The sequence below is a fragment of the Biomphalaria glabrata genome, chromosome 1 (assembly GCF_947242115.1).
Source record: "Biomphalaria glabrata chromosome 1, xgBioGlab47.1, whole genome shotgun sequence".
Taxonomy (NCBI): Eukaryota; Metazoa; Mollusca; class Gastropoda; family Planorbidae; genus Biomphalaria; species Biomphalaria glabrata.
In genome coordinates this window covers 13,934,501-13,952,409 of record NC_074711.1, presented here as the reverse complement: position 1 = coordinate 13,952,409, position 17,909 = coordinate 13,934,501, and the positions used below count along the sequence as shown (strand labels likewise).

Here is a 17,909-nt window from a genome sequence, read left to right as displayed (position 1 = left end):
CATACGAAACATATCAAACAAATGTTCCACCAACATTCACACACAACTTACATTTATAGCGTACATGTATCCCCGCACACAAATCATCTATCTGTCACATAAAGTTGTGTATATGATCCACTACATGTATCCATTAAATATAAGGCATATACCCATCACAAACATTTTATTACTCTCCACAATACGGCCTTATCATATTTACCTATCAATGAAAACAATGGCTACCCCCCACCATGGGCGTAGCCAATCGCCAGCGGGATTTGAAGCTAAAAAATACATCTTCAATGTAAAAAAAAAAGCAAATTACGCACTCAAAATGCTATGAGCGTTGCCAAAAGGGGTTTTGAGTTAAAATCCCCATTCAGAAGGGTTTGATGCTAAAAACAAAACCTCTTTAAAACAAGGTTACAAAAGACAGTTGGTGTGGATACACAAACATTGACACAAACTTCAAATCGACCCCCGAAGTGGTCCACCCAGGCAGGCTTCAATATTTTCAGAAAGAACATCCAAATGAAATTAGGCCTATATCAAAGACTAAAGAGAGATAATAATGGAGAATCAAGGTTAACAGATCTTGTGTAGTGCCCCAACGGTCCCGCAGATCAAAGGATAGGTAAAAGTGAATGTAAAGTTAGATGTGAACCTGGCCTAACTAGTTCCCCTTTTAGACCTTGTGGTCTATAGGGCAGATGATGTAAAGTTCATCTGTTTTTGTGGCCTATGGTTAACGAGGGTGTCATGTAGCCAGCACAACGACCAACCGCCTTTACTTTTTCCCAACTAATGTCAGGTACCCATTAGAACTGAGTGGACTAGAGAGGCGCCCAAAGATCCCAAAGTTGAAAATCACAGTCTTCACCAGGAATCGAGCCCGGGACCCCCGGTTCGGAAGCCAAGCACTTTACCGCTCAGCCACCGCGCCTCCCCTGGCCTAACTGATGTCTTATAATTGATCTAATTGTTTTGAAAAAGCTCAATCTCTTTTTCTTTTTTTTGGTCAAGAAATTACAATTCATTTAATATGTATGTTACGTGCGCATCTTAGTGTGAATGTGAAATGGTGCGAATGCGTGTTGAAAGTAGGAAGAAGAACCGAAATGGAGGACTATGAACAAGAAAGTGTTTTCAGTGTTAATAAAGATTGAAGTATTTATAAACTGTGATTTGCCGTTTACATGTCTAAAGAGTCTCATCCAATATAAAGACGTAACAAGTGGCGCCCAACGCAAAGGTAAAACCCACGTATCCCTCTATACACAGTGGATCTCCTGTCGGCAGACAGTAGAGATAGTATAGTCTAGATCTAGAGACAGGAGAGCATTCGATTCGATATTATTAGTAATAGACTATGGCGGACAAGGCTGAGGTAGCAGCGTTGAAGGAAGAGGGAAGGTTGTTGGAGCTTGAAGGGGCAGAACTAAGAAAATACGTACAAGAAAGGTTGATGGAGAGGGAGAGATTAGCCATAGAAAAGGAGAGATTAGCGATGGAAAGAGACAAAGAAAAGGAGAGATTAGATAAGGAGGACAAAAGAGAAATAGAAAAGGATAAGGAGATAGTAGCAATTGAAAGGGAAAAGAAAAATGAATTAGTCGCCATTGAAAGAGAAAGATTAGCGTTTGAAAAAGAGACAGCAGAGAAAAAGTTAAAAACAGACCAAGGAAAAGAGAATGATAAAAGAAAGAGTGACTCTACAGGGAATAAACTGGCAAAATATAAAGGTTTGATATTCAACGAAGACAAAATGGACATAGACATTTTTTTGAAGAAGTTCGAAATAGAAATGAGAGAACTGGAGTACCCTGAAGACAAATGGACATTCTTATTGTCGAGATCATTTACAGCGGAGGTGCCTTCAAAAATATGTATGAACCAGGGTAACTACAGCATTGTGAAAGAACAACTACTTCGAACTTTCGGGAAAACAGAAGCTTTCTATCGCCAACAGTTTGTTAATTGTGAGATAGAACCAGAGGATGACCCGCAGACCTTCTTGGACAAAATGAGCAGCCATTTCGATAACTGGATAGAAACCGCTGAGGTAGAAAAAACCTTTGACAGTCTTAAGACATTTCTCATGCTGGACAAAGTGATGTACGAGTGCCAGGAGGAATTAAAAATATTTCTGTTGGAGAGGAAACCGAAATCCATAGAAGACATAGTAAGACTTATAAGGGCTTATAAAGTGGCACATCCCGAGAAGAAATTATCTAGAGGCAGTGATATAGAAGAAATAGTTGCCTTTAACAGAACATGTGAGACACAGAATAACTCTCACAGAACAAGGGAGACACAGGATAGACAGTATAGAAGTGGTACATATGAAAGACAAAATGATAACCGCAACGGAAGATATCAAGGAAACAGACAGGAAAGAAAGGACTGGGAGAAAGGTAGAATAGAGCAAGGCTTATCATTGTCATCTGATACTGGAACATTGGAGATTTTTCAGACATTCGTAGGGAACAAGGCAGCCAAGACCATCAGGGATACAGGAAGCACTATTATTGGAGTGAATAAGAATTTAGTGGAAGACCATGAATATACAGGCGAATCTAGGAAGTGTGTTATGTTTAATGGGAATATTGTACAATTACCGATTGCTAAAGTTAGTATAGACACACCGTATTTTAAGGGGACAGTGGAAGCTTGTGTTGTAGATCAGGGTGAGATAGATTTAATTATTGGGAATATTCATGGGGTGAAAATATGTTCAGTAAGGGAGATTGAGAATTGGAAAAAATATTATGGGATAAAGTCTACGCGAGGTAGAAATGGGGATGTGGAAGAAGACATAAGATCTCATACATCAGATGACATGGGTAGCAGAGAGCACGAGAAGAAAGAATTAACAGATAAGGTAGAAAGCAATGCAATAGGAATGGGTCCAAATCAAAGTAAAGTAAGGCAATCAGTGGTACAGGGAAAGCGATTTAAACCCACATATAGACATACAAGTCCATACATCTTATGCTTTAATTGTGGGAGAAGGGGGCATATTAGAAGACAGTGTCAACAGTTAATTAGAATTAAGGATTCAAGGTACAATAGTGAAGAGGCGTATACGAGAAAAGAGAGGGATATTAGCAGCCTAGAAAACAGTACAGCTAGATCATTCGGTAGTAGGATCACAATGGGACATCATTGCAAAGGAGGGAAGCGGAAAGGATGGCATGTCAATAATGTTAGAATTATATAGATATGATTAGAAAAGGTAGGAATGATGGACACTAATTATTGTTCTATTCTACAATGAATAAATATATGTGTATTGAATTGAATGTTGTTACAATATGCATGGAGCAAGATAGACTTTGTTAACTATTTGATTGCGACTGGAATGATGGTGTTTTGTACAGGCATACAATTATGAGTGGGGAGTTGTATTAATAGAAATATGATTACTTATAGATATATGTTAACAGAAGTGGTTTCAATTGCTCATAATAACAGTTTTTATTGTGATGAATATAATTGTTATTTCATGTTGGAATTGTATTGGTATTAACATGACATTGTGTTTGAGTTAGTTTAGTTATTACATTATGGTTTTGTATGTTACCGATTTTTTAAAACTTGGAATAGTCTGATAATATATTCAATGATTTGTATTTTGGACGTTCGATGTGCATCGAACTTGTTAAACAAGGGGGGGGGGGTGTTACGTGCGCATCTTAGTGTGAATGTGAAATGGTGCGAATGCGTGTTGAAAGTAGGAAGAAGAACCCAAAATGGAGGACTATGAACAAGAAAGTGTTTTCAGTGTTAATAAAGATTGAAGTATTTATAAACTGTGATTTGCCGTTTACATGTCTAAAGAGTCTCATCCAATATAAAGACGTAACAATGTACTAATTTGTAGTCATTTTCAAAATTCTAAAAATAAAACATGAGTGGTCAAGAAATTACAATTCATTTAATATGTACTAATTTGTAGTCATTTTCAAAATTCTAAAAATAAAACATGAGTGGTCAAGAAATTACAATTCATTTAATATCTACTAATTTGTAGTCATTTTCAATAAAAATAAAATAAAACATGAGTGGTCAAGAAATTACAATTCGTTTAATATCTACTAATTTGTAGTCATTTAAAAAAATAAATAAATAAAACATGAGTGGTCAAGAAATTACAATTCATTTAGTATCCACTAATTTGTAGACATTTTCAAAAAAAAAAAAAAAAAAAACATGAGTGGTTAAGAAATTACAATTCATTTAATATCTACTAATTTGACAACGCTAAGGTTGTCAATTGTAGTCAAACCGAATTTAAGTTATCTTATCTTGTAGACATTTTCAAAAAAATTATACGAAGCAAAAAGAACTCTGTAGTGTAATTGTATCCAATTAGTTTATGTTTCCTTTTAAGCACTTGGCATTTGTCGTTGTCACTTTATGACTAAAGGGGACATAATGTATTGAACTTGGTGGTAATACGAAGAGGAAAAAGTGACTGATTTCATCCTAAGCCTCCATTCTGTCTCGTCCAATAGTATTTTAGATATATAATAATATTTAATTTTACACAACAGAACATGGGCGTAGCCAGGATTTTTTTTCGGGGAGGGTTTAGGGGGGGGGGGGAAATAATTATATATATACATATATATATTTATATATGTGTGTGTGTTTGTGTGTACATAATTAATATTTATTACATTCTGACGTTTATTGTTTATTGTAGACTCCCCGCCCTAGCTAGCAAGGAGGTCTGGGGGAGTTCACAGCGCTCCCCCAGCGCGGGGCGAAGCCCCGCCGCCGAGCACTATTTCTGGTATTGAAAGCCAACAAAATGCATATTCTGAGGTATCTACAGTGCATTATCTTGCTATTAAAAAGTTTTATTTCAAAAAGATAATTTGCTATTCTTACTGACTTAGACCCTCTCGCGCCGTTCGGCGCATTTTCCGGTGACTGTAGTTTGCTTTAAAATAATATTGAAGAGAGAGGTTTTCAACTCTAAACGCTCTGTAGGGGAATTTTAAACTCAAAACTATCTGGAGGGGTTTTAAACTTTAAAGAAAAAGCCATCTGGAGGAGGGGAATTTAAACTCAAAACCCCTTTGGCTATGCTCATAGATTTTATAGTGTGTAATTTGCTTTTTTTTTTTTATATTGAAGAGGTACTTTTTAGCTTCAAACCCCAACTGGAAAGGGGGAGGGGTTAAACTCATAACCCCTTTGGCTACGCTCATAGAATTTTAAGTGTGTAATTTGCTTTTTTTATATTGAAGATGGGGTTTATCGTAAATTTTGGATGGGGTTTTAAAATCAAAATCTTCCTCAACTGTGCTGTTGGAATTTGGGGATTGTTGTTTGCATTTTTTTGTTTTGTTTTATAGAAGAGGGGGATTTAACTGCAAAAACCTCTGGTAGGGGGTTTAAAATTCAAAACCCCCTGTAGGGGGTTTTAAACTCAAAGCCCCCTGGTAGAGGGATTTGTATCTCAAAACCCCCTGATAGGGGTTTTTAAAATCTCAAAACTCCCAGATAGGGGTTTTTTAAATCTCAAAACCCCCTGGTAGGGGGATTTAAACTCAAAACTGCCTCGGCCGTGCTGTGGTAAGTGATGATTTAGTATTAAAATCTCACCTGAAATAAACAAAATGAAAGCAAAAATCAGTCACTTAATTCCGTCCCCACCCCCCTGCGGGGGGGGGGATTTCATTTCGGGGGGGGGGGGTTTGAACCCCAAGAACCCCCCCCCCCCCCTGGCTACGCCCATGCAACAGAACCACATCTTTTCTATGAAGTAATACAGAGAAAAAGGACTTCCTTGATAAGTAGACTCAGTATTATTGCTTTAACAGTAACAATCTTCAACATAAATGAGTTCATTAACAAAGTTGCACAGCAACATTAACACTCTCTCAGGAAATTGACTTTGAAGCAATGCTATGTTCCCAGGTAGTAGCAAGTAATTAGGCAAGGCAAGCCAATATAGGGTTTTATACAGCTGCCTTGTATGCCTTATATATTTAAAAAAGACTGATCAGGGAACAGGTTAATCCCTCTCACGACAATTTTTTAAAGGTCTCCTTGAGATGTAGGAGGGTTGCTCTGGCATCATCAAGGTGGCCCTTGAGTCTGTTAGAGTCATTCTGGGATAGTTAACCAAGCAAAGGTACTGCTGTATCACAATTGTTCAGGGTTCTGTTAGGGTCATGTGTAAATTATTTCAGGATAGGGTTGTCGATTAAAGATTCTTTTTTTCTCTCATTACGAGTGGTTTTTAATTATAAATAAATAAAAAATAGTTAATTTGTCTTAAAATATTACATTATTCATAAAAGATTCTTGACTTTCAAATATCTGCCCTTGTCAATATTCTTTAGGACTATTGGTTTTGGTTAGTTTTGTTTCTAGTCTCTTCGCAGGCTCCATTCAGTTGCGTCTTGTTTTCTTGTTCCTTTGTTTCCCAGTATATCTAGCATGAGGCTGCCGCTAAGATATAGACATTGTCATAGTGTTCTTTCCACGGGCTTGCCGTGTTCTGTGAGTGTATGACAGACACAGTTGATGTTGACTTTTGACATGCTCTCTGATCAAAGAGGACGTAACCGCGAGGGAGAAATAATTCTTCAAAAGTGTTGACTTCCCTTTAAAAGACAGCTCTTGAGTAGTTTTCCATAGATAAATAAAGTTCAATTTGATTCCTATCCCGCATCTCTCAGCCCAAACTCTCTTTAACCCAGGTACATACACACTCTCACACACTCGCATAACCACTTAAACTAATTGACATAATACCAATAGAGTAACTTTACAGATTGATTACAGTATTTAGATTTTTATCTCTGAGGTCTGACAATTTAGTCAAGGACAATAAATAATACAATAATTACAATTTCTATCTAACCAGTATAGTTATCAATTCTATGTTCAATTATTTTTCTAAATATTAACTCTAGATTATAAGGATTTAAAGATACATTGTTATTAACTACTTTAATTCTACTGTGTCACACAAGACTTCTGTATTCACTCACTATTATTAGACTAAATTTATGAATTATCGTACTTTTGATTTTAGGCAATTTATTTAAAAAAATCGCTAGGCTAAGATTAACATTGGTGTTACAGTTTGCCTCTAGTAGGTCTTTCATAGTGCATCTAACATTATCAAATATTTTACATCTTAAAAACATATGGCTTTCATTGTTACCATTATCTGTGTGACATAAAACACATGTGTGTACATTTCTTTTCTTACTTCCTACAGGGGTCATCCCGAAGATTAGTTTGTATGTTATTTTTCTGGCTTTGGGTGTAATGTGTTTGCTGTGTAGATTTATAAAAGTGTTTCTGAAATCTACTACACCTAACTCTCTACTCCATTTGATCCTATTAAATAATCTTTCTTGTAACTGTTTCTTAAGTGTTGTATATGTGTCTTTTAATTGACTGTGTATTAGATGTTCATTGCCGGGGAGTATTCTTGATATGGATCTGTAAAATGGATGTGTGTTTGTACCAAAGTGGTGTGGGGTGTCATTTTTTATTGGAATTATTTTATTTAACCTTAAGCCGTAGTAGTATATTGTTAATGGAAAATTGTTTGTGTTCTTGGCTACTTGTCCTATGTATTTTAATCTAAGTGCTTGTATTTTGGTTCTGATGTCCTGTAAGTTTATCCCCCCATCCTCTTTGTTTTGTATAAGTGTTGTGTGTTTAATGTTTCTGATAGTGCTTTAAATATAAAATTCCTAATGATTGTATTTATGCTTGGTATAAAAGTTGGTGGAGGTTCTGTGACGTTTGCTAAATAAACTATCTTCGGGATGACCAGGTTGTTTACTAGTATTGCTCTACCAAATATATTAGTTGCTGCATAATGAAATCTTTTAAGTGTGTTTTTGGTTTTCTTTAAAATATTTTCCCACTGCTGTGTGGTAATATGTTGGGTTGCTTGTCCACGTGATGCCGCATATTTTAATTGCCTTCTCTATTTTAAGGTTAAAGGGGATGTTTGAGGGGATTTCCCACCTGCCCAATCCCATAATACAAGATTTATTTATGTTGATTTTTGACCCGCTGGCCCTCCCAAATTGAATAAATTGAAGGAAAGCCAGTGAGATCCTGGACTCGTAGACCTAGGAGGTAACGAAATATAGATCTAGATCTACATTTGTAATTTGTAAACGCCCATACGTTGGGCATCGTATTGAAGCCTGTAGTTCGGTATTGAGAAAGCTACAGTTGTTGAAGGGAAGAAAACCGTCCTGTCGAAGCCGTACTGAAGAGATATCGCCTGCCCGGCATCTTGAGAACGAACGTGAAGGTCACCTCTGCAAGGCCAAGATCGACCGTTGAGGTCACGCCAAAGAACTTGTGACGTAGGAACCATCTTACTGCCTACGGCACTTAAGTACAGTAGTGCTAATTTGATCTACGTCTCGGCTGAATCTGTGCTACACGTTAGATAGCCAGATAGCCGGTATTTTAGCACTGGACTTTGACTTTGTCGCTGGGTCAACTGTTGGACCGTTCCAGTTTCACTTTGGACGGACGACCACCTGGAACCACCGTACCTGCCTTGGAACCAGCAACCGGAACCAAACTCTACGTCACCGACGAACCGGAGCCAGACGACAGATCACCGTGAACCAGAACCAGACGCCGTACCACCGAAGAACCGGAGCCGTTGCAGACCAGTACCGAAGGACCTTGGAGAGCCGAAACGTTCGCTGTCCTTATCTCACCGCTAGAGAAGACATCGCCGTGAACCTTGCCGCCGGGACAGACAGTAGCGTAGGAAGAGTGGACCCGAGACTGACTGTGGAGTTATCGCAGCTTCTTAGACAGATAAGTCAAGTGTTATTTAACTACTTTCTCCTTAGATTAATTAGAGTCTGTAGGGAAGTGACCACTCGCTAGATTATCACTACCAGGTTAAATCGTGGTGGATTGGGGATATCCGTAAAATTAGGTGTAATCTAGCAAGAGGTCCAGATATACGTTTAGCTGGTAATTCGTCCTGTATGTGAATGTGAATCATTTAGTTAAGTTTTTTTGAGTAACGTCATGTATTAATTGTTTGCAATACTCCTGTCTTAAGTCTTACTGTCAGACGAAAGTCTCATTCATTAGAACTAGATCTATAGTTTGGTGTTTATCGTATTTAGGTTAATTTTCATAGTTTATTGGTATGAGTAAGTTATATACACTCCTGGCTGTGAAAGCAGGTAAGAAGTAACTAAGATCTAGCGTAATCTAGACTAGATCTGGGGAACAATCGAGGTGAAGCCTGATTGCCCATTTGTAATTTTAGTATTTGTAAATAGACAGGTTGGTCTATTTACCGGCGACTCGTGTTGAGTAACACATAGTCGGTGGAGTGTGCGTGTGTCGCGCATCGTATTCAGTCGGGTCAGGGTGTAGCCTACACGCCTACACACTGGTGCCAAGGATACTAAGTGTATCTTGGAAAGTACAGAAGTTATTAGAAGTCGGAGTTGGTAGTCTAGACGCCGAGGGTAGAGTGGCGAATTTAATTTATTTGAATCAAGAGGTATTAGGTAGCCGCGGAGCGAGGTTACGCTCAAAAGGTAATTTGATTTATAGAACATAGGTAATAGAAGCTATTAGGCCTGTGTGTAAGATAATTTAAAAAAAAAAAAAAAGCGAGGTAAAGTAACAAAGGTAATATGGCAACTACTTCAGGTTACGACCTGGAAGAATTTAGAAAAAAACTAATTCATGAAGCTAAGACAGAACTAGAACTGCGCGGCAAAGAACTAACTGCCTATGTACAGCAGATGGTGGCGGCAGAAGCAGAACGCTTGGAGAGAGAGAAAGCTAGAGGCAGAGAAAAAGAAAAAGAAGAAGCAGATCGCATAGAGCGGGAAAAGGTTAGAGAGACAGAAAAGTTGGAGAGGGAAAAGGTTAGAGAGACAGAAAAGTTGGAGAGGGAAAAGGTTAGAGAGGCAGAAAAGTTGGAGAGGGAAAAGGTTAGAGAGGCGGAACGTGTAGAGAGGGAGAAAAAAGAAGAGGCGGAACGCATCGAGAGGGAGAAAAAAGAAGAGGCGGACAGAAAAGTGAGAATTCAAGTAGAACAGATGAGGATAGAGGCTGGTATAAGCGTGCCCACCGAAGGAAACAGCAACAATAGCGCCAACATAGAAAGCCATAGTAGCGCCGCATGGATGAAGAAGAAAATCCAACCTTTTGCGGAAGACAAGGACGACATCGGCGACTATCTGAAACGCTTTGAAATTAAACTAGCAAAGTTTAATGTCCAGGAGAAGGAGTGGTCCGAAATCTTGTTGGACTTCGTACATGGGAAAGCCCTCACGATTTGCCAAAACCATGACCACTCGATGCAAAACAGCTATCAGGTGCTAAAGAAGGAACTGCTAAACGCATACGGGCACAACGCGGCAACATTCCGAAAGAAGTATTACGAAAACACCCCATCCAGCCAAGTTGATCCACAAACAACTATCAACTCAGAGAAGGACTTCTTCACTAAATGGCTCGCATTCGAGAATGTAGAGAACACCTACGAGGGGTTGAAGAACTTCATTCTGATTGATAATTTTATCAATAAGTGCGACCCTCCGCTACAGTCCTTTGTAAAAGAAAGAAACCCTAAGGTAATTGAAGACTTGGTAGAAATTATTAGGATCTTTAAGAATGCTTACCCAAACAACCCACTTTCAGTTAGCGACCAAAAAAAAGTCATTGACCTGGTAAATTATGTAAAGAGAAATGATGTTAGTGATAGGGATTATGGTAGGAGAAATGATAGGTCCAGGGAACGTGGGAACAATGGTCGGGATAGTTATGAAGGCTTAAATGATAGACCTTGGGAAAATGAAAACAATGGCAGGGAAAGTTATGATAGGAGAATAGATAGACCTAAAGCGGGTGATAGAAACCTTAGGGATGTTACATGTTTTAACTGTCAGGAAAAGGGACACATGGCATACCAGTGTAAGAAACATAGAGGGAATGGAGCTGGCAATAGAAATGCACAGGGTAATAGTGGCACTAGTGATAGGAGAGGTAATCAAGGAAACCGTAGACAAGAGAGGGATAATCGGCCACCGGATAGGGTTAATTTTGTAAGGAGCATCCAAGACAGGGATCGTGATAGTGGACATAGTGAACCAGATGAAGAAATTAATTACGTTGATTGTGGGGAAGATAGATTTAAATTATATCCAGGCATGATAAATAATAAACAGGTAAATGTGATCCGGGACACAGCTAGCAGTACACTCGCAGTTCGAGGGGGATTAGTGAAATCTAAGGATTATTTAGGCTATACCAAATCAGTCCGGTTGGCAGACGGCGCAGTTAAGAGATTTGAAGCGTGCAAAGTGTTCCTTCGATCTCCATTATACACAGGGTATTGCGAAGGGGTAGCCATGCCGAGGTTATCTAGAGATGTTTTACTTGGAAATGTAGCAGGTGTCAGCGCCGCTTCTGACAAACAGGTTAGAAGTTGGAAAAGCAGGTATGGCAACATGAGGCGAAATAAACCTAGAAATGACAGAATTTGTTTTAACTGCCATAAACATGGGCACATCGCTAAAGACTGTTGGAGTAGGGCAGAACAGTCTAAACAGAAGATTGCGAGTTCGGATAGGAGGCGCAGGTCTATATCCGATAGTGATGATAGAAGAGATGACTGTGGTAGCGGTAATCGCAAGTCATACAGAGGTAGAAAGCCACAAGCGGGCTATAGTGGTGTAAGAAGAGATGTTAACTCCAGTTGGAGAGAACAAATGTATGAGTCGTGTAGATAGCCGTTGGAACAAAGCACTATGAGACCGTAGTGTGTAAATAAGTTGGATTTTATTTAAATTGTTTATTCTTAATTAATTGACCTAACTAGTAGTCATAACTAGACGGGTATTAGGTTGTGTTAAGGTATCTTTGAATAGGATATTTATGTTATAATGGATATGCAATTGGGTTAGTATTAAATTGATTCATGTTAATTATTTAATTTCGAGTAGTATGTATGAATTGTATGTATGTTGGTATGAATAGAAAGGGCATTTATAAGGCGACGATGTAGTTACATCAAGGAAAAGTAAGTTTTATAATTTATTCTTTGTATTTGATCATGATCATACATCAGTAAAGAGTTAGGTCGTGTGGGGACAAGTAAGTGGAGAGAGGAAATAAAATACACTTGTAAATGCCCGAAAGAACGTTAGGTGTATAGTGGGAGAACGAGTATTAATAAATGTCAATTTGTCATATTAGGTAAATTGTCTGTCCTGACGTGTGAGGGAACGTGGTGTAACCTCTGGAACGTGATGTGATGAAGTATAGATAGACACACCTATAGTGTCAGAGCAAACGAACTATGTCTGCGGTCACCTATGGCACATCACATTGGACAGTATCAGTTAGTGACACTTGAGGGAAATATGGGTTCAGAGGAACTTGATTGTGGACACAGAAAGAGAAGTTGAAATCGCAATCAAGACTCAAGTTGTGTTGTCTTTTATGTTTCCCTACATTTTGGCCCTTGCACATTGTAAGACTAAGACAGTAGATTTAAAAATTGACAGGCAATTTTTTTTAGCGGGAGGGGGAGGAGTTGTTATGACATGATTAGGAAGTAGTTAGGAATTAGTTATTTGTTTCGGGAATAGGGTAAAGTTTTAATTAGCGACAAGTGACGTGACAGATCTTTTAAAAAGGAGAACGCTCTAAACGACGCTAGAAGGAGGACGCTTATTGTAAAGTAGTAGACTTGAGTACGGCATTATTGACATCGGACGATTCCCCTTTGAGTATTAAACATATTGTTAGAACAACATATCAGCGTCGACGACATATTTGATTGTTTCGGCCTTTCGCCGGTGTTACTGAAGTGTTGAGTCCAGCGTTACCTACAGTTAGATCTACACTAGACAGATTGTCAAGAATCAACACCGCGCAGAGGTCTTAACAACGTGGCGACCCCAGACTCGGAGCTCACTGGCATCAGCATTCAGAAGGATAGAAGCCCTCTGTTAGGAGGAGGCAGAAGTTACGTCATCGGCCTAGTCTGCAGCTAGACCCTGATTATACAGCCACGTCGGCGAAGGAAAGCCAGTGAGATCCTGGACTCGTAGACCTAGGAGGTAACGAAATATTGATCTAGATCTACATTTGTAATTTGTAAACGCCCATACGTTGGGCATCGTACTGAAGCCTGTAGTTCGGTATTGAGAAAGCTACAGTTGTTGAAGGGAAGAAAACCGTCCTGTCGAAGCCGTACTGAAGAGATATCGCCTGCCCGGCATCTTGAGAACGAACGTGAAGGTCACCTCTGCAAGGCCAAGATCGACCGTTGAGGTCACGCCAAAGAACTTGTGACGTAGGAACCATCTTACTGCCTACGGCACTTAAGTACAGTAGTGTTAATTTGATCTACGTCTCGGCTGAATCTGTGCTACACGTTAGATAGCCAGATAGCCGGTATTTTAGCACTGGACTTTGACTTTGTCGCTGGGTCAACTGTTGGACCGTTCCAGTTTCACTTTGGACAGACGACCACCAGGAACCACCGTACCTGCCTTGGAACCAGCAACCGGAGCCAGACTCTACGTCACCGACGAACCGGAGCCAGACGACAGATCACCGTGAACCAGAACCAGACGCCGTACCACCGAAGAACCGGAGCCGTTGCAGACCAGCACCGAAGGACCTTGGAGAGCCGAAACGTTCGCTGTCCTTATCTCACCGCTAGAGAAGACATCGCCGTGAACCTTGCCGCCGGGACAGACAGTAGCGTGGGAAGAGTGGACCCGAGACTGACTGTGGAGTTATCGCAGCTTCTTAGACAGATAAGTCAAGTGTTATTTAACTACTTTCTCCTTAGATTAATTAGAGTCTGTAGGGAAGTGACCACTCGCTAGATTATCACTACCAGGTTAAATCGTGGTGGATTGGGGATATCCTTAAAATTAGGTGTACTCTAGCAAGAGGTCCAGATATACGTTTAGCTGTTAATTCGTCCTGTATGTGAATGTGAATCATTTAGTTAATCATTTTTAGTAACGTCATGTATTAATTGGTTGTAATACTCCCGTCTTAAGTCTTACTGGCAGACGAAAGTCTCATTCATTAGAACTAGAGCTATAGTTTGGTGTTTAACGTATTTAGGTTTATTTTCATAGTTTATTTGTATGAGTAAGTTATATACACTCCTGGCTGTGAAAGCAGGTAAGAAGTAACTAAGATCTAGCGTAATCTAGACTAGATCTGGGGAACAATCGAGGTGAAGCCTGATTGCCCATTTGTAATTTTAGTATTTGTAAATAGACAGGTTGGTCTATTTACCGGCGACTCGTGTTGAGTAACACATAGTCGGTGGAGTGTGCGTGTGTCGCGCATCGTATTCAGTCGGGTCAGGGTGTAGCCTACACGCCTACAAACTGGTGCCAAGGATACTAAGTGTATCTTGGAAAGTACAGAAGTTATTAGAAGTCGGAGTTGGTAGTCTAGACGCCGAGGGTAGAGTGGCGAATTTAATTTATTTGAATCAAGAGGTATTAGGTAGCCGCGGAGCGAGGTTACGCTCAAAAGGTAATTTGATTTATAGAACATAGGTAATAGAAGCTATTAGGCCTGTGTGTAAGATAATTTAAAAAAAAAAAAAAAGCGAGGTAAAGTAACAAAGGTAATATGGCAGCTACTTCAGGTTACGACCTGGAAGAATTTAGAAAAAAACTAATTCATGAAGCTAAGACAGAACTAGAACTGCGCGGCAAAGAACTAACTGCCTATGTACAGCAGATGGTGGCGGCAGAAGCAGAACGCTTGGAGAGAGAGAAAGCTAGAGGCAGAGAAAAAGAAAAAGAAGAAGCAGATCGCATAGAGCGGGAAAAGGTTAGAGAGACAGAAAAGTTGGAGAGGGAAAAGGTTAGAGAGACAGAAAAGTTGGAGAGGGAAAAGGTTAGAGAGGCAGAAAAGTTGGAGAGGGAAAAGGTTAGAGAGGCGGAACGTGTAGAGAGGGAGAAAAAAGAAGAGGCGGAACGCATCGAGAGGGAGAAAAAAGAAGAGGCGGACAGAAAAGTGAGAATTCAAGTAGAACAGATGAGGATAGAGGCTGGTATAAGCGTGCCCACCGAAGGAAACAGCAACAATAGCGCCAACATAGAAAGCCATAGTAGCGCCGCATGGATGAAGAAGAAAATCCAACCTTTTGCGGAAGACAAGGACGACATCGGCGACTATCTGAAACGCTTTGAAATTAAACTAGCAAAGTTTAATGTCCAGGAGAAGGAGTGGTCCGAAATCTTGTTGGACTTCGTACATGGGAAAGCCCTCACGATTTGCCAAAACCATGACCACTCGATGCAAAACAGCTATCAGGTGCTAAAGAAGGAACTGCTAAACGCATACGGGCACAACGCGGCAACATTCCGAAAGAAGTATTACGAAAACACCCCATCCAGCCAAGTTGATCCACAAACAACTATCAACTCAGAGAAGGACTTCTTCACTAAATGGCTCGCATTCGAGAATGTAGAGAACACCTACGAGGGGTTGAAGAACTTCATTCTGATTGATAATTTTATCAATAAGTGCGACCCTCCGCTACAGTCCTTTGTAAAAGAAAGAAACCCTAAGGTAATTGAAGACTTGGTAGAAATTATTAGGATCTTTAAGAATGCTTACCCAAACAACCCACTTTCAGTTAGCGACCAAAAAAAAGTCATTGACCTGGTAAATTATGTAAAGAGAAATGATGTTAGTGATAGGGATTATGGTAGGAGAAATGATAGGTCCAGGGAACGTGGGAACAATGGTCGGGATAGTTATGAAGGCTTAAATGATAGACCTTGGGAAAATGAAAACAATGGCATGGAAAGTTATGATAGGAGAATAGATAGACCTAAAGCGGGTGATAGAAACCTTAGGGATGTTACATGTTTTAACTGTCAGGAAAAGGGACACATGGCATACCAGTGTAGGAAACATAGAGGGAATGGAGCTGGCAATAGAAATGCTCAGGGTAATGGTGGCACTAGTGATAGGAGAGGTAATCAAGGAAACCGTAGACAAGAGAGGGATAATCGGCCACCAGATAGGGTTAATTTTGTAAGGAGCATTCAAGACAGGGATCGTGATAGTGGACATAGTGAACCAGATGAAGAAATTAATTACGTTGATTGTGGGGAAGATAGATTTAAATTATATCCGGGTATGATAAATAATAAACAGGTAAATGTGATCCGGGACACAGCTAGCAGTACACTCGCGGTTCGAGGGGGATTAGTGAAATCTAAGGATTATTTAGGCTATACCAAATCGGTCAGATTGGCAGACGGCGCAGTTAAGAGGTTCGAAGCATGCAAAGTGTTCCTTCGATCTCCATTATACACAGGGTATTGCGAAGGGGTAGCCATGCCGAGGTTATCTAGAGATGTTTTACTTGGAAATGTAGCAGGTGTCAGCGCCGCTTCTGACAAACAGGTTAGAAGTTGGAAAAGCAGGTATGGCAACATGAGGCGAAATAAACCTAGAAATGACAGAATTTGTTTTAACTGCCATAAACATGGGCACATCGCTAAAGACTGTTGGAGTAGGGCAGAACAGTCTAAACAGAAGATTGCGAGTTCGGATAGGAGGCGCAGGTCTATATCCGATAGTGATGATAGAAGAGATGACTGTGGTAGCGGTAATCGCAAGTCATACAGAGGTAGAAAGCCACAAGCGGGCTATAGTGGTGTAAGAAGAGATGTTAACTCCAGTTGGAGAGAACAAATGTATGAGTCGTGTAGATAGCCGTTGGAACAAAGCACTATGAGACCGTAGTGTGTAAATAAGTTGGATTTTATTTAAATTGTTTATTCTTAATTAATTGACCTAACTAGTAGTCATAACTAGACGGGTATTAGGTTGTGTTAAGGTATCTTTGAATAGGATATTTATGTTATAATGGATATGCAATTGGGTTAGTATTAAATTGATTCATGTTAATTATTTAATTTCGAGTAGTATGTATGAATTGTATGTATGTTGGTATGAATAGAAAGGGCATTTATAAGGCGACGATGTAGTTACATCAAGGAAAAGTAAGTTTTATAATTTATTCTTTGTATTTGATCATGATCATACATCAGTAAAGAGTTAGGTCGTGTGGGGACAAGTAAGTGGAGAGAGGAAATAAAATACACTTGTAAATGCCCGAAAGAACGTTAGGTGTATAGTGGGAGAACGAGTATTAATAAATGTCAATTTGTCATATTAGGTAAATTGTCTGTCCTGACGTGTGAGGGAACGTGGTGTAACCTCTGGAACGTGATGTGATGAAGTATAGATAGACACACCTATAGTGTCAGAGCAAACGAACTATGTCTGCGGTCACCTATGGCACATCACATTGGACAGTATCAGTTAGTGACACTTGAGGGAAATATGGGTTCAGAGGAACTTGATTGTGGACACAGAAAGAGAAGTTGAAATCGCAATCAAGACTCAAGTTGTGTTGTCTTTTATGTTTCCCTACATTTTGGCCCTTGCACATTGTAAGACTAAGACAGTAGATTTAAAAATTGACAGGCAATTTTTTTTAGCGGGAGGGGGAGGAGTTGTTATGACATGATTAGGAAGTAGTTAGGAATTAGTTATTTGTTTCGGGAATAGGGTAAAGTTTTAATTAGCGACAAGTGACGTGACAGATCTTTTAAAAAGGAGAACGCTCTAAACGACGCTAGAAGGAGGACGCTTATTGTAAAGTAGTAGACTTGAGTACGGCATTATTGACATCGGACGATTCCCCTTTGAGTATTAAACATATTGTTAGAACAACATATCAGCGTCGACGACATATTTGATTGTTTCGGCCTTTCGCCGGTGTTACTGAAGTGTTGAGTCCAGCGTTACCTACAGTTAGATCTACACTAGACAGATTGTCAAGAATCAACACCGCGCAGAGGTCTTAACAA

The 17,909-nt window shown here is 39.6% G+C and overlaps 3 protein-coding genes across 13 annotated transcripts in view; all 3 read left to right on the top strand.

Annotated features, from left to right (window-relative positions):
• LOC106052257 (zwei Ig domain protein zig-8-like) overlaps window positions 1-17,909 on the top strand; it is a 142,709-nt gene that overhangs the window by 79,251 nt on the left and 45,549 nt on the right. The gene's annotated exons all lie outside the window — the stretch shown is intronic.
• LOC129925048 (uncharacterized) lies at window positions 8,060-12,787 on the top strand. 4 transcript variants are annotated; one of them, XM_056023339.1, is made up of 2 exons: window positions 8,060-9,857; window positions 9,957-12,787. In XM_056023339.1, exons 1-2 carry the CDS (start codon window positions 9,654-9,656, stop codon window positions 11,757-11,759), a joined length of 2,007 nt encoding a protein of 668 aa, XP_055879314.1. In that variant the 5' UTR covers window positions 8,060-9,653; the 3' UTR covers window positions 11,760-12,787. The 4 variants fall into 4 exon arrangements, with proteins under 4 accessions (XP_055879314.1, XP_055879306.1, XP_055879297.1 ...); XM_056023331.1 differs by having other exon boundaries at window positions 9,924-12,787; XM_056023322.1 differs by having other exon boundaries at window positions 8,060-9,890.
• LOC129925050 (uncharacterized) lies at window positions 14,082-17,774 on the top strand. Of its 4 annotated transcripts, none has more exons than XM_056023369.1 (2): window positions 14,082-14,844; window positions 14,944-17,774. In XM_056023369.1, the coding sequence occupies exons 1-2, from the start codon at window positions 14,641-14,643 to the stop codon at window positions 16,744-16,746; spliced, it is 2,007 nt and encodes a 668-aa protein (XP_055879344.1). In that variant the 5' UTR covers window positions 14,082-14,640; the 3' UTR covers window positions 16,747-17,774. The 4 variants fall into 4 exon arrangements, with proteins under 4 accessions (XP_055879344.1, XP_055879339.1, XP_055879333.1 ...); XM_056023364.1 differs by having other exon boundaries at window positions 14,084-14,844; window positions 14,911-17,774; XM_056023358.1 differs by having other exon boundaries at window positions 14,085-14,877.

Excerpts from the sequence above, each read along its gene's own strand:
- LOC129925050 (XM_056023348.1), top strand. The coding sequence starts at position 14,641 with ATGGCAGCTACTTCAGGTTACGACCTGGAAGAATTTAGAAAAAAACTA. Across the intron at positions 14,878-14,910 it reads AAAAGTTGGAGAGGGAAAAG|GTTAGAGAGGCAGAAAAGTT; the intron begins GTTAGAGAGACA and ends GAGAGGGAAAAG.
- LOC129925048 (XM_056023313.1), top strand. The coding sequence starts at position 9,654 with ATGGCAACTACTTCAGGTTACGACCTGGAAGAATTTAGAAAAAAACTA. Across the intron at positions 9,891-9,923 it reads AAAAGTTGGAGAGGGAAAAG|GTTAGAGAGGCAGAAAAGTT; the intron begins GTTAGAGAGACA and ends GAGAGGGAAAAG.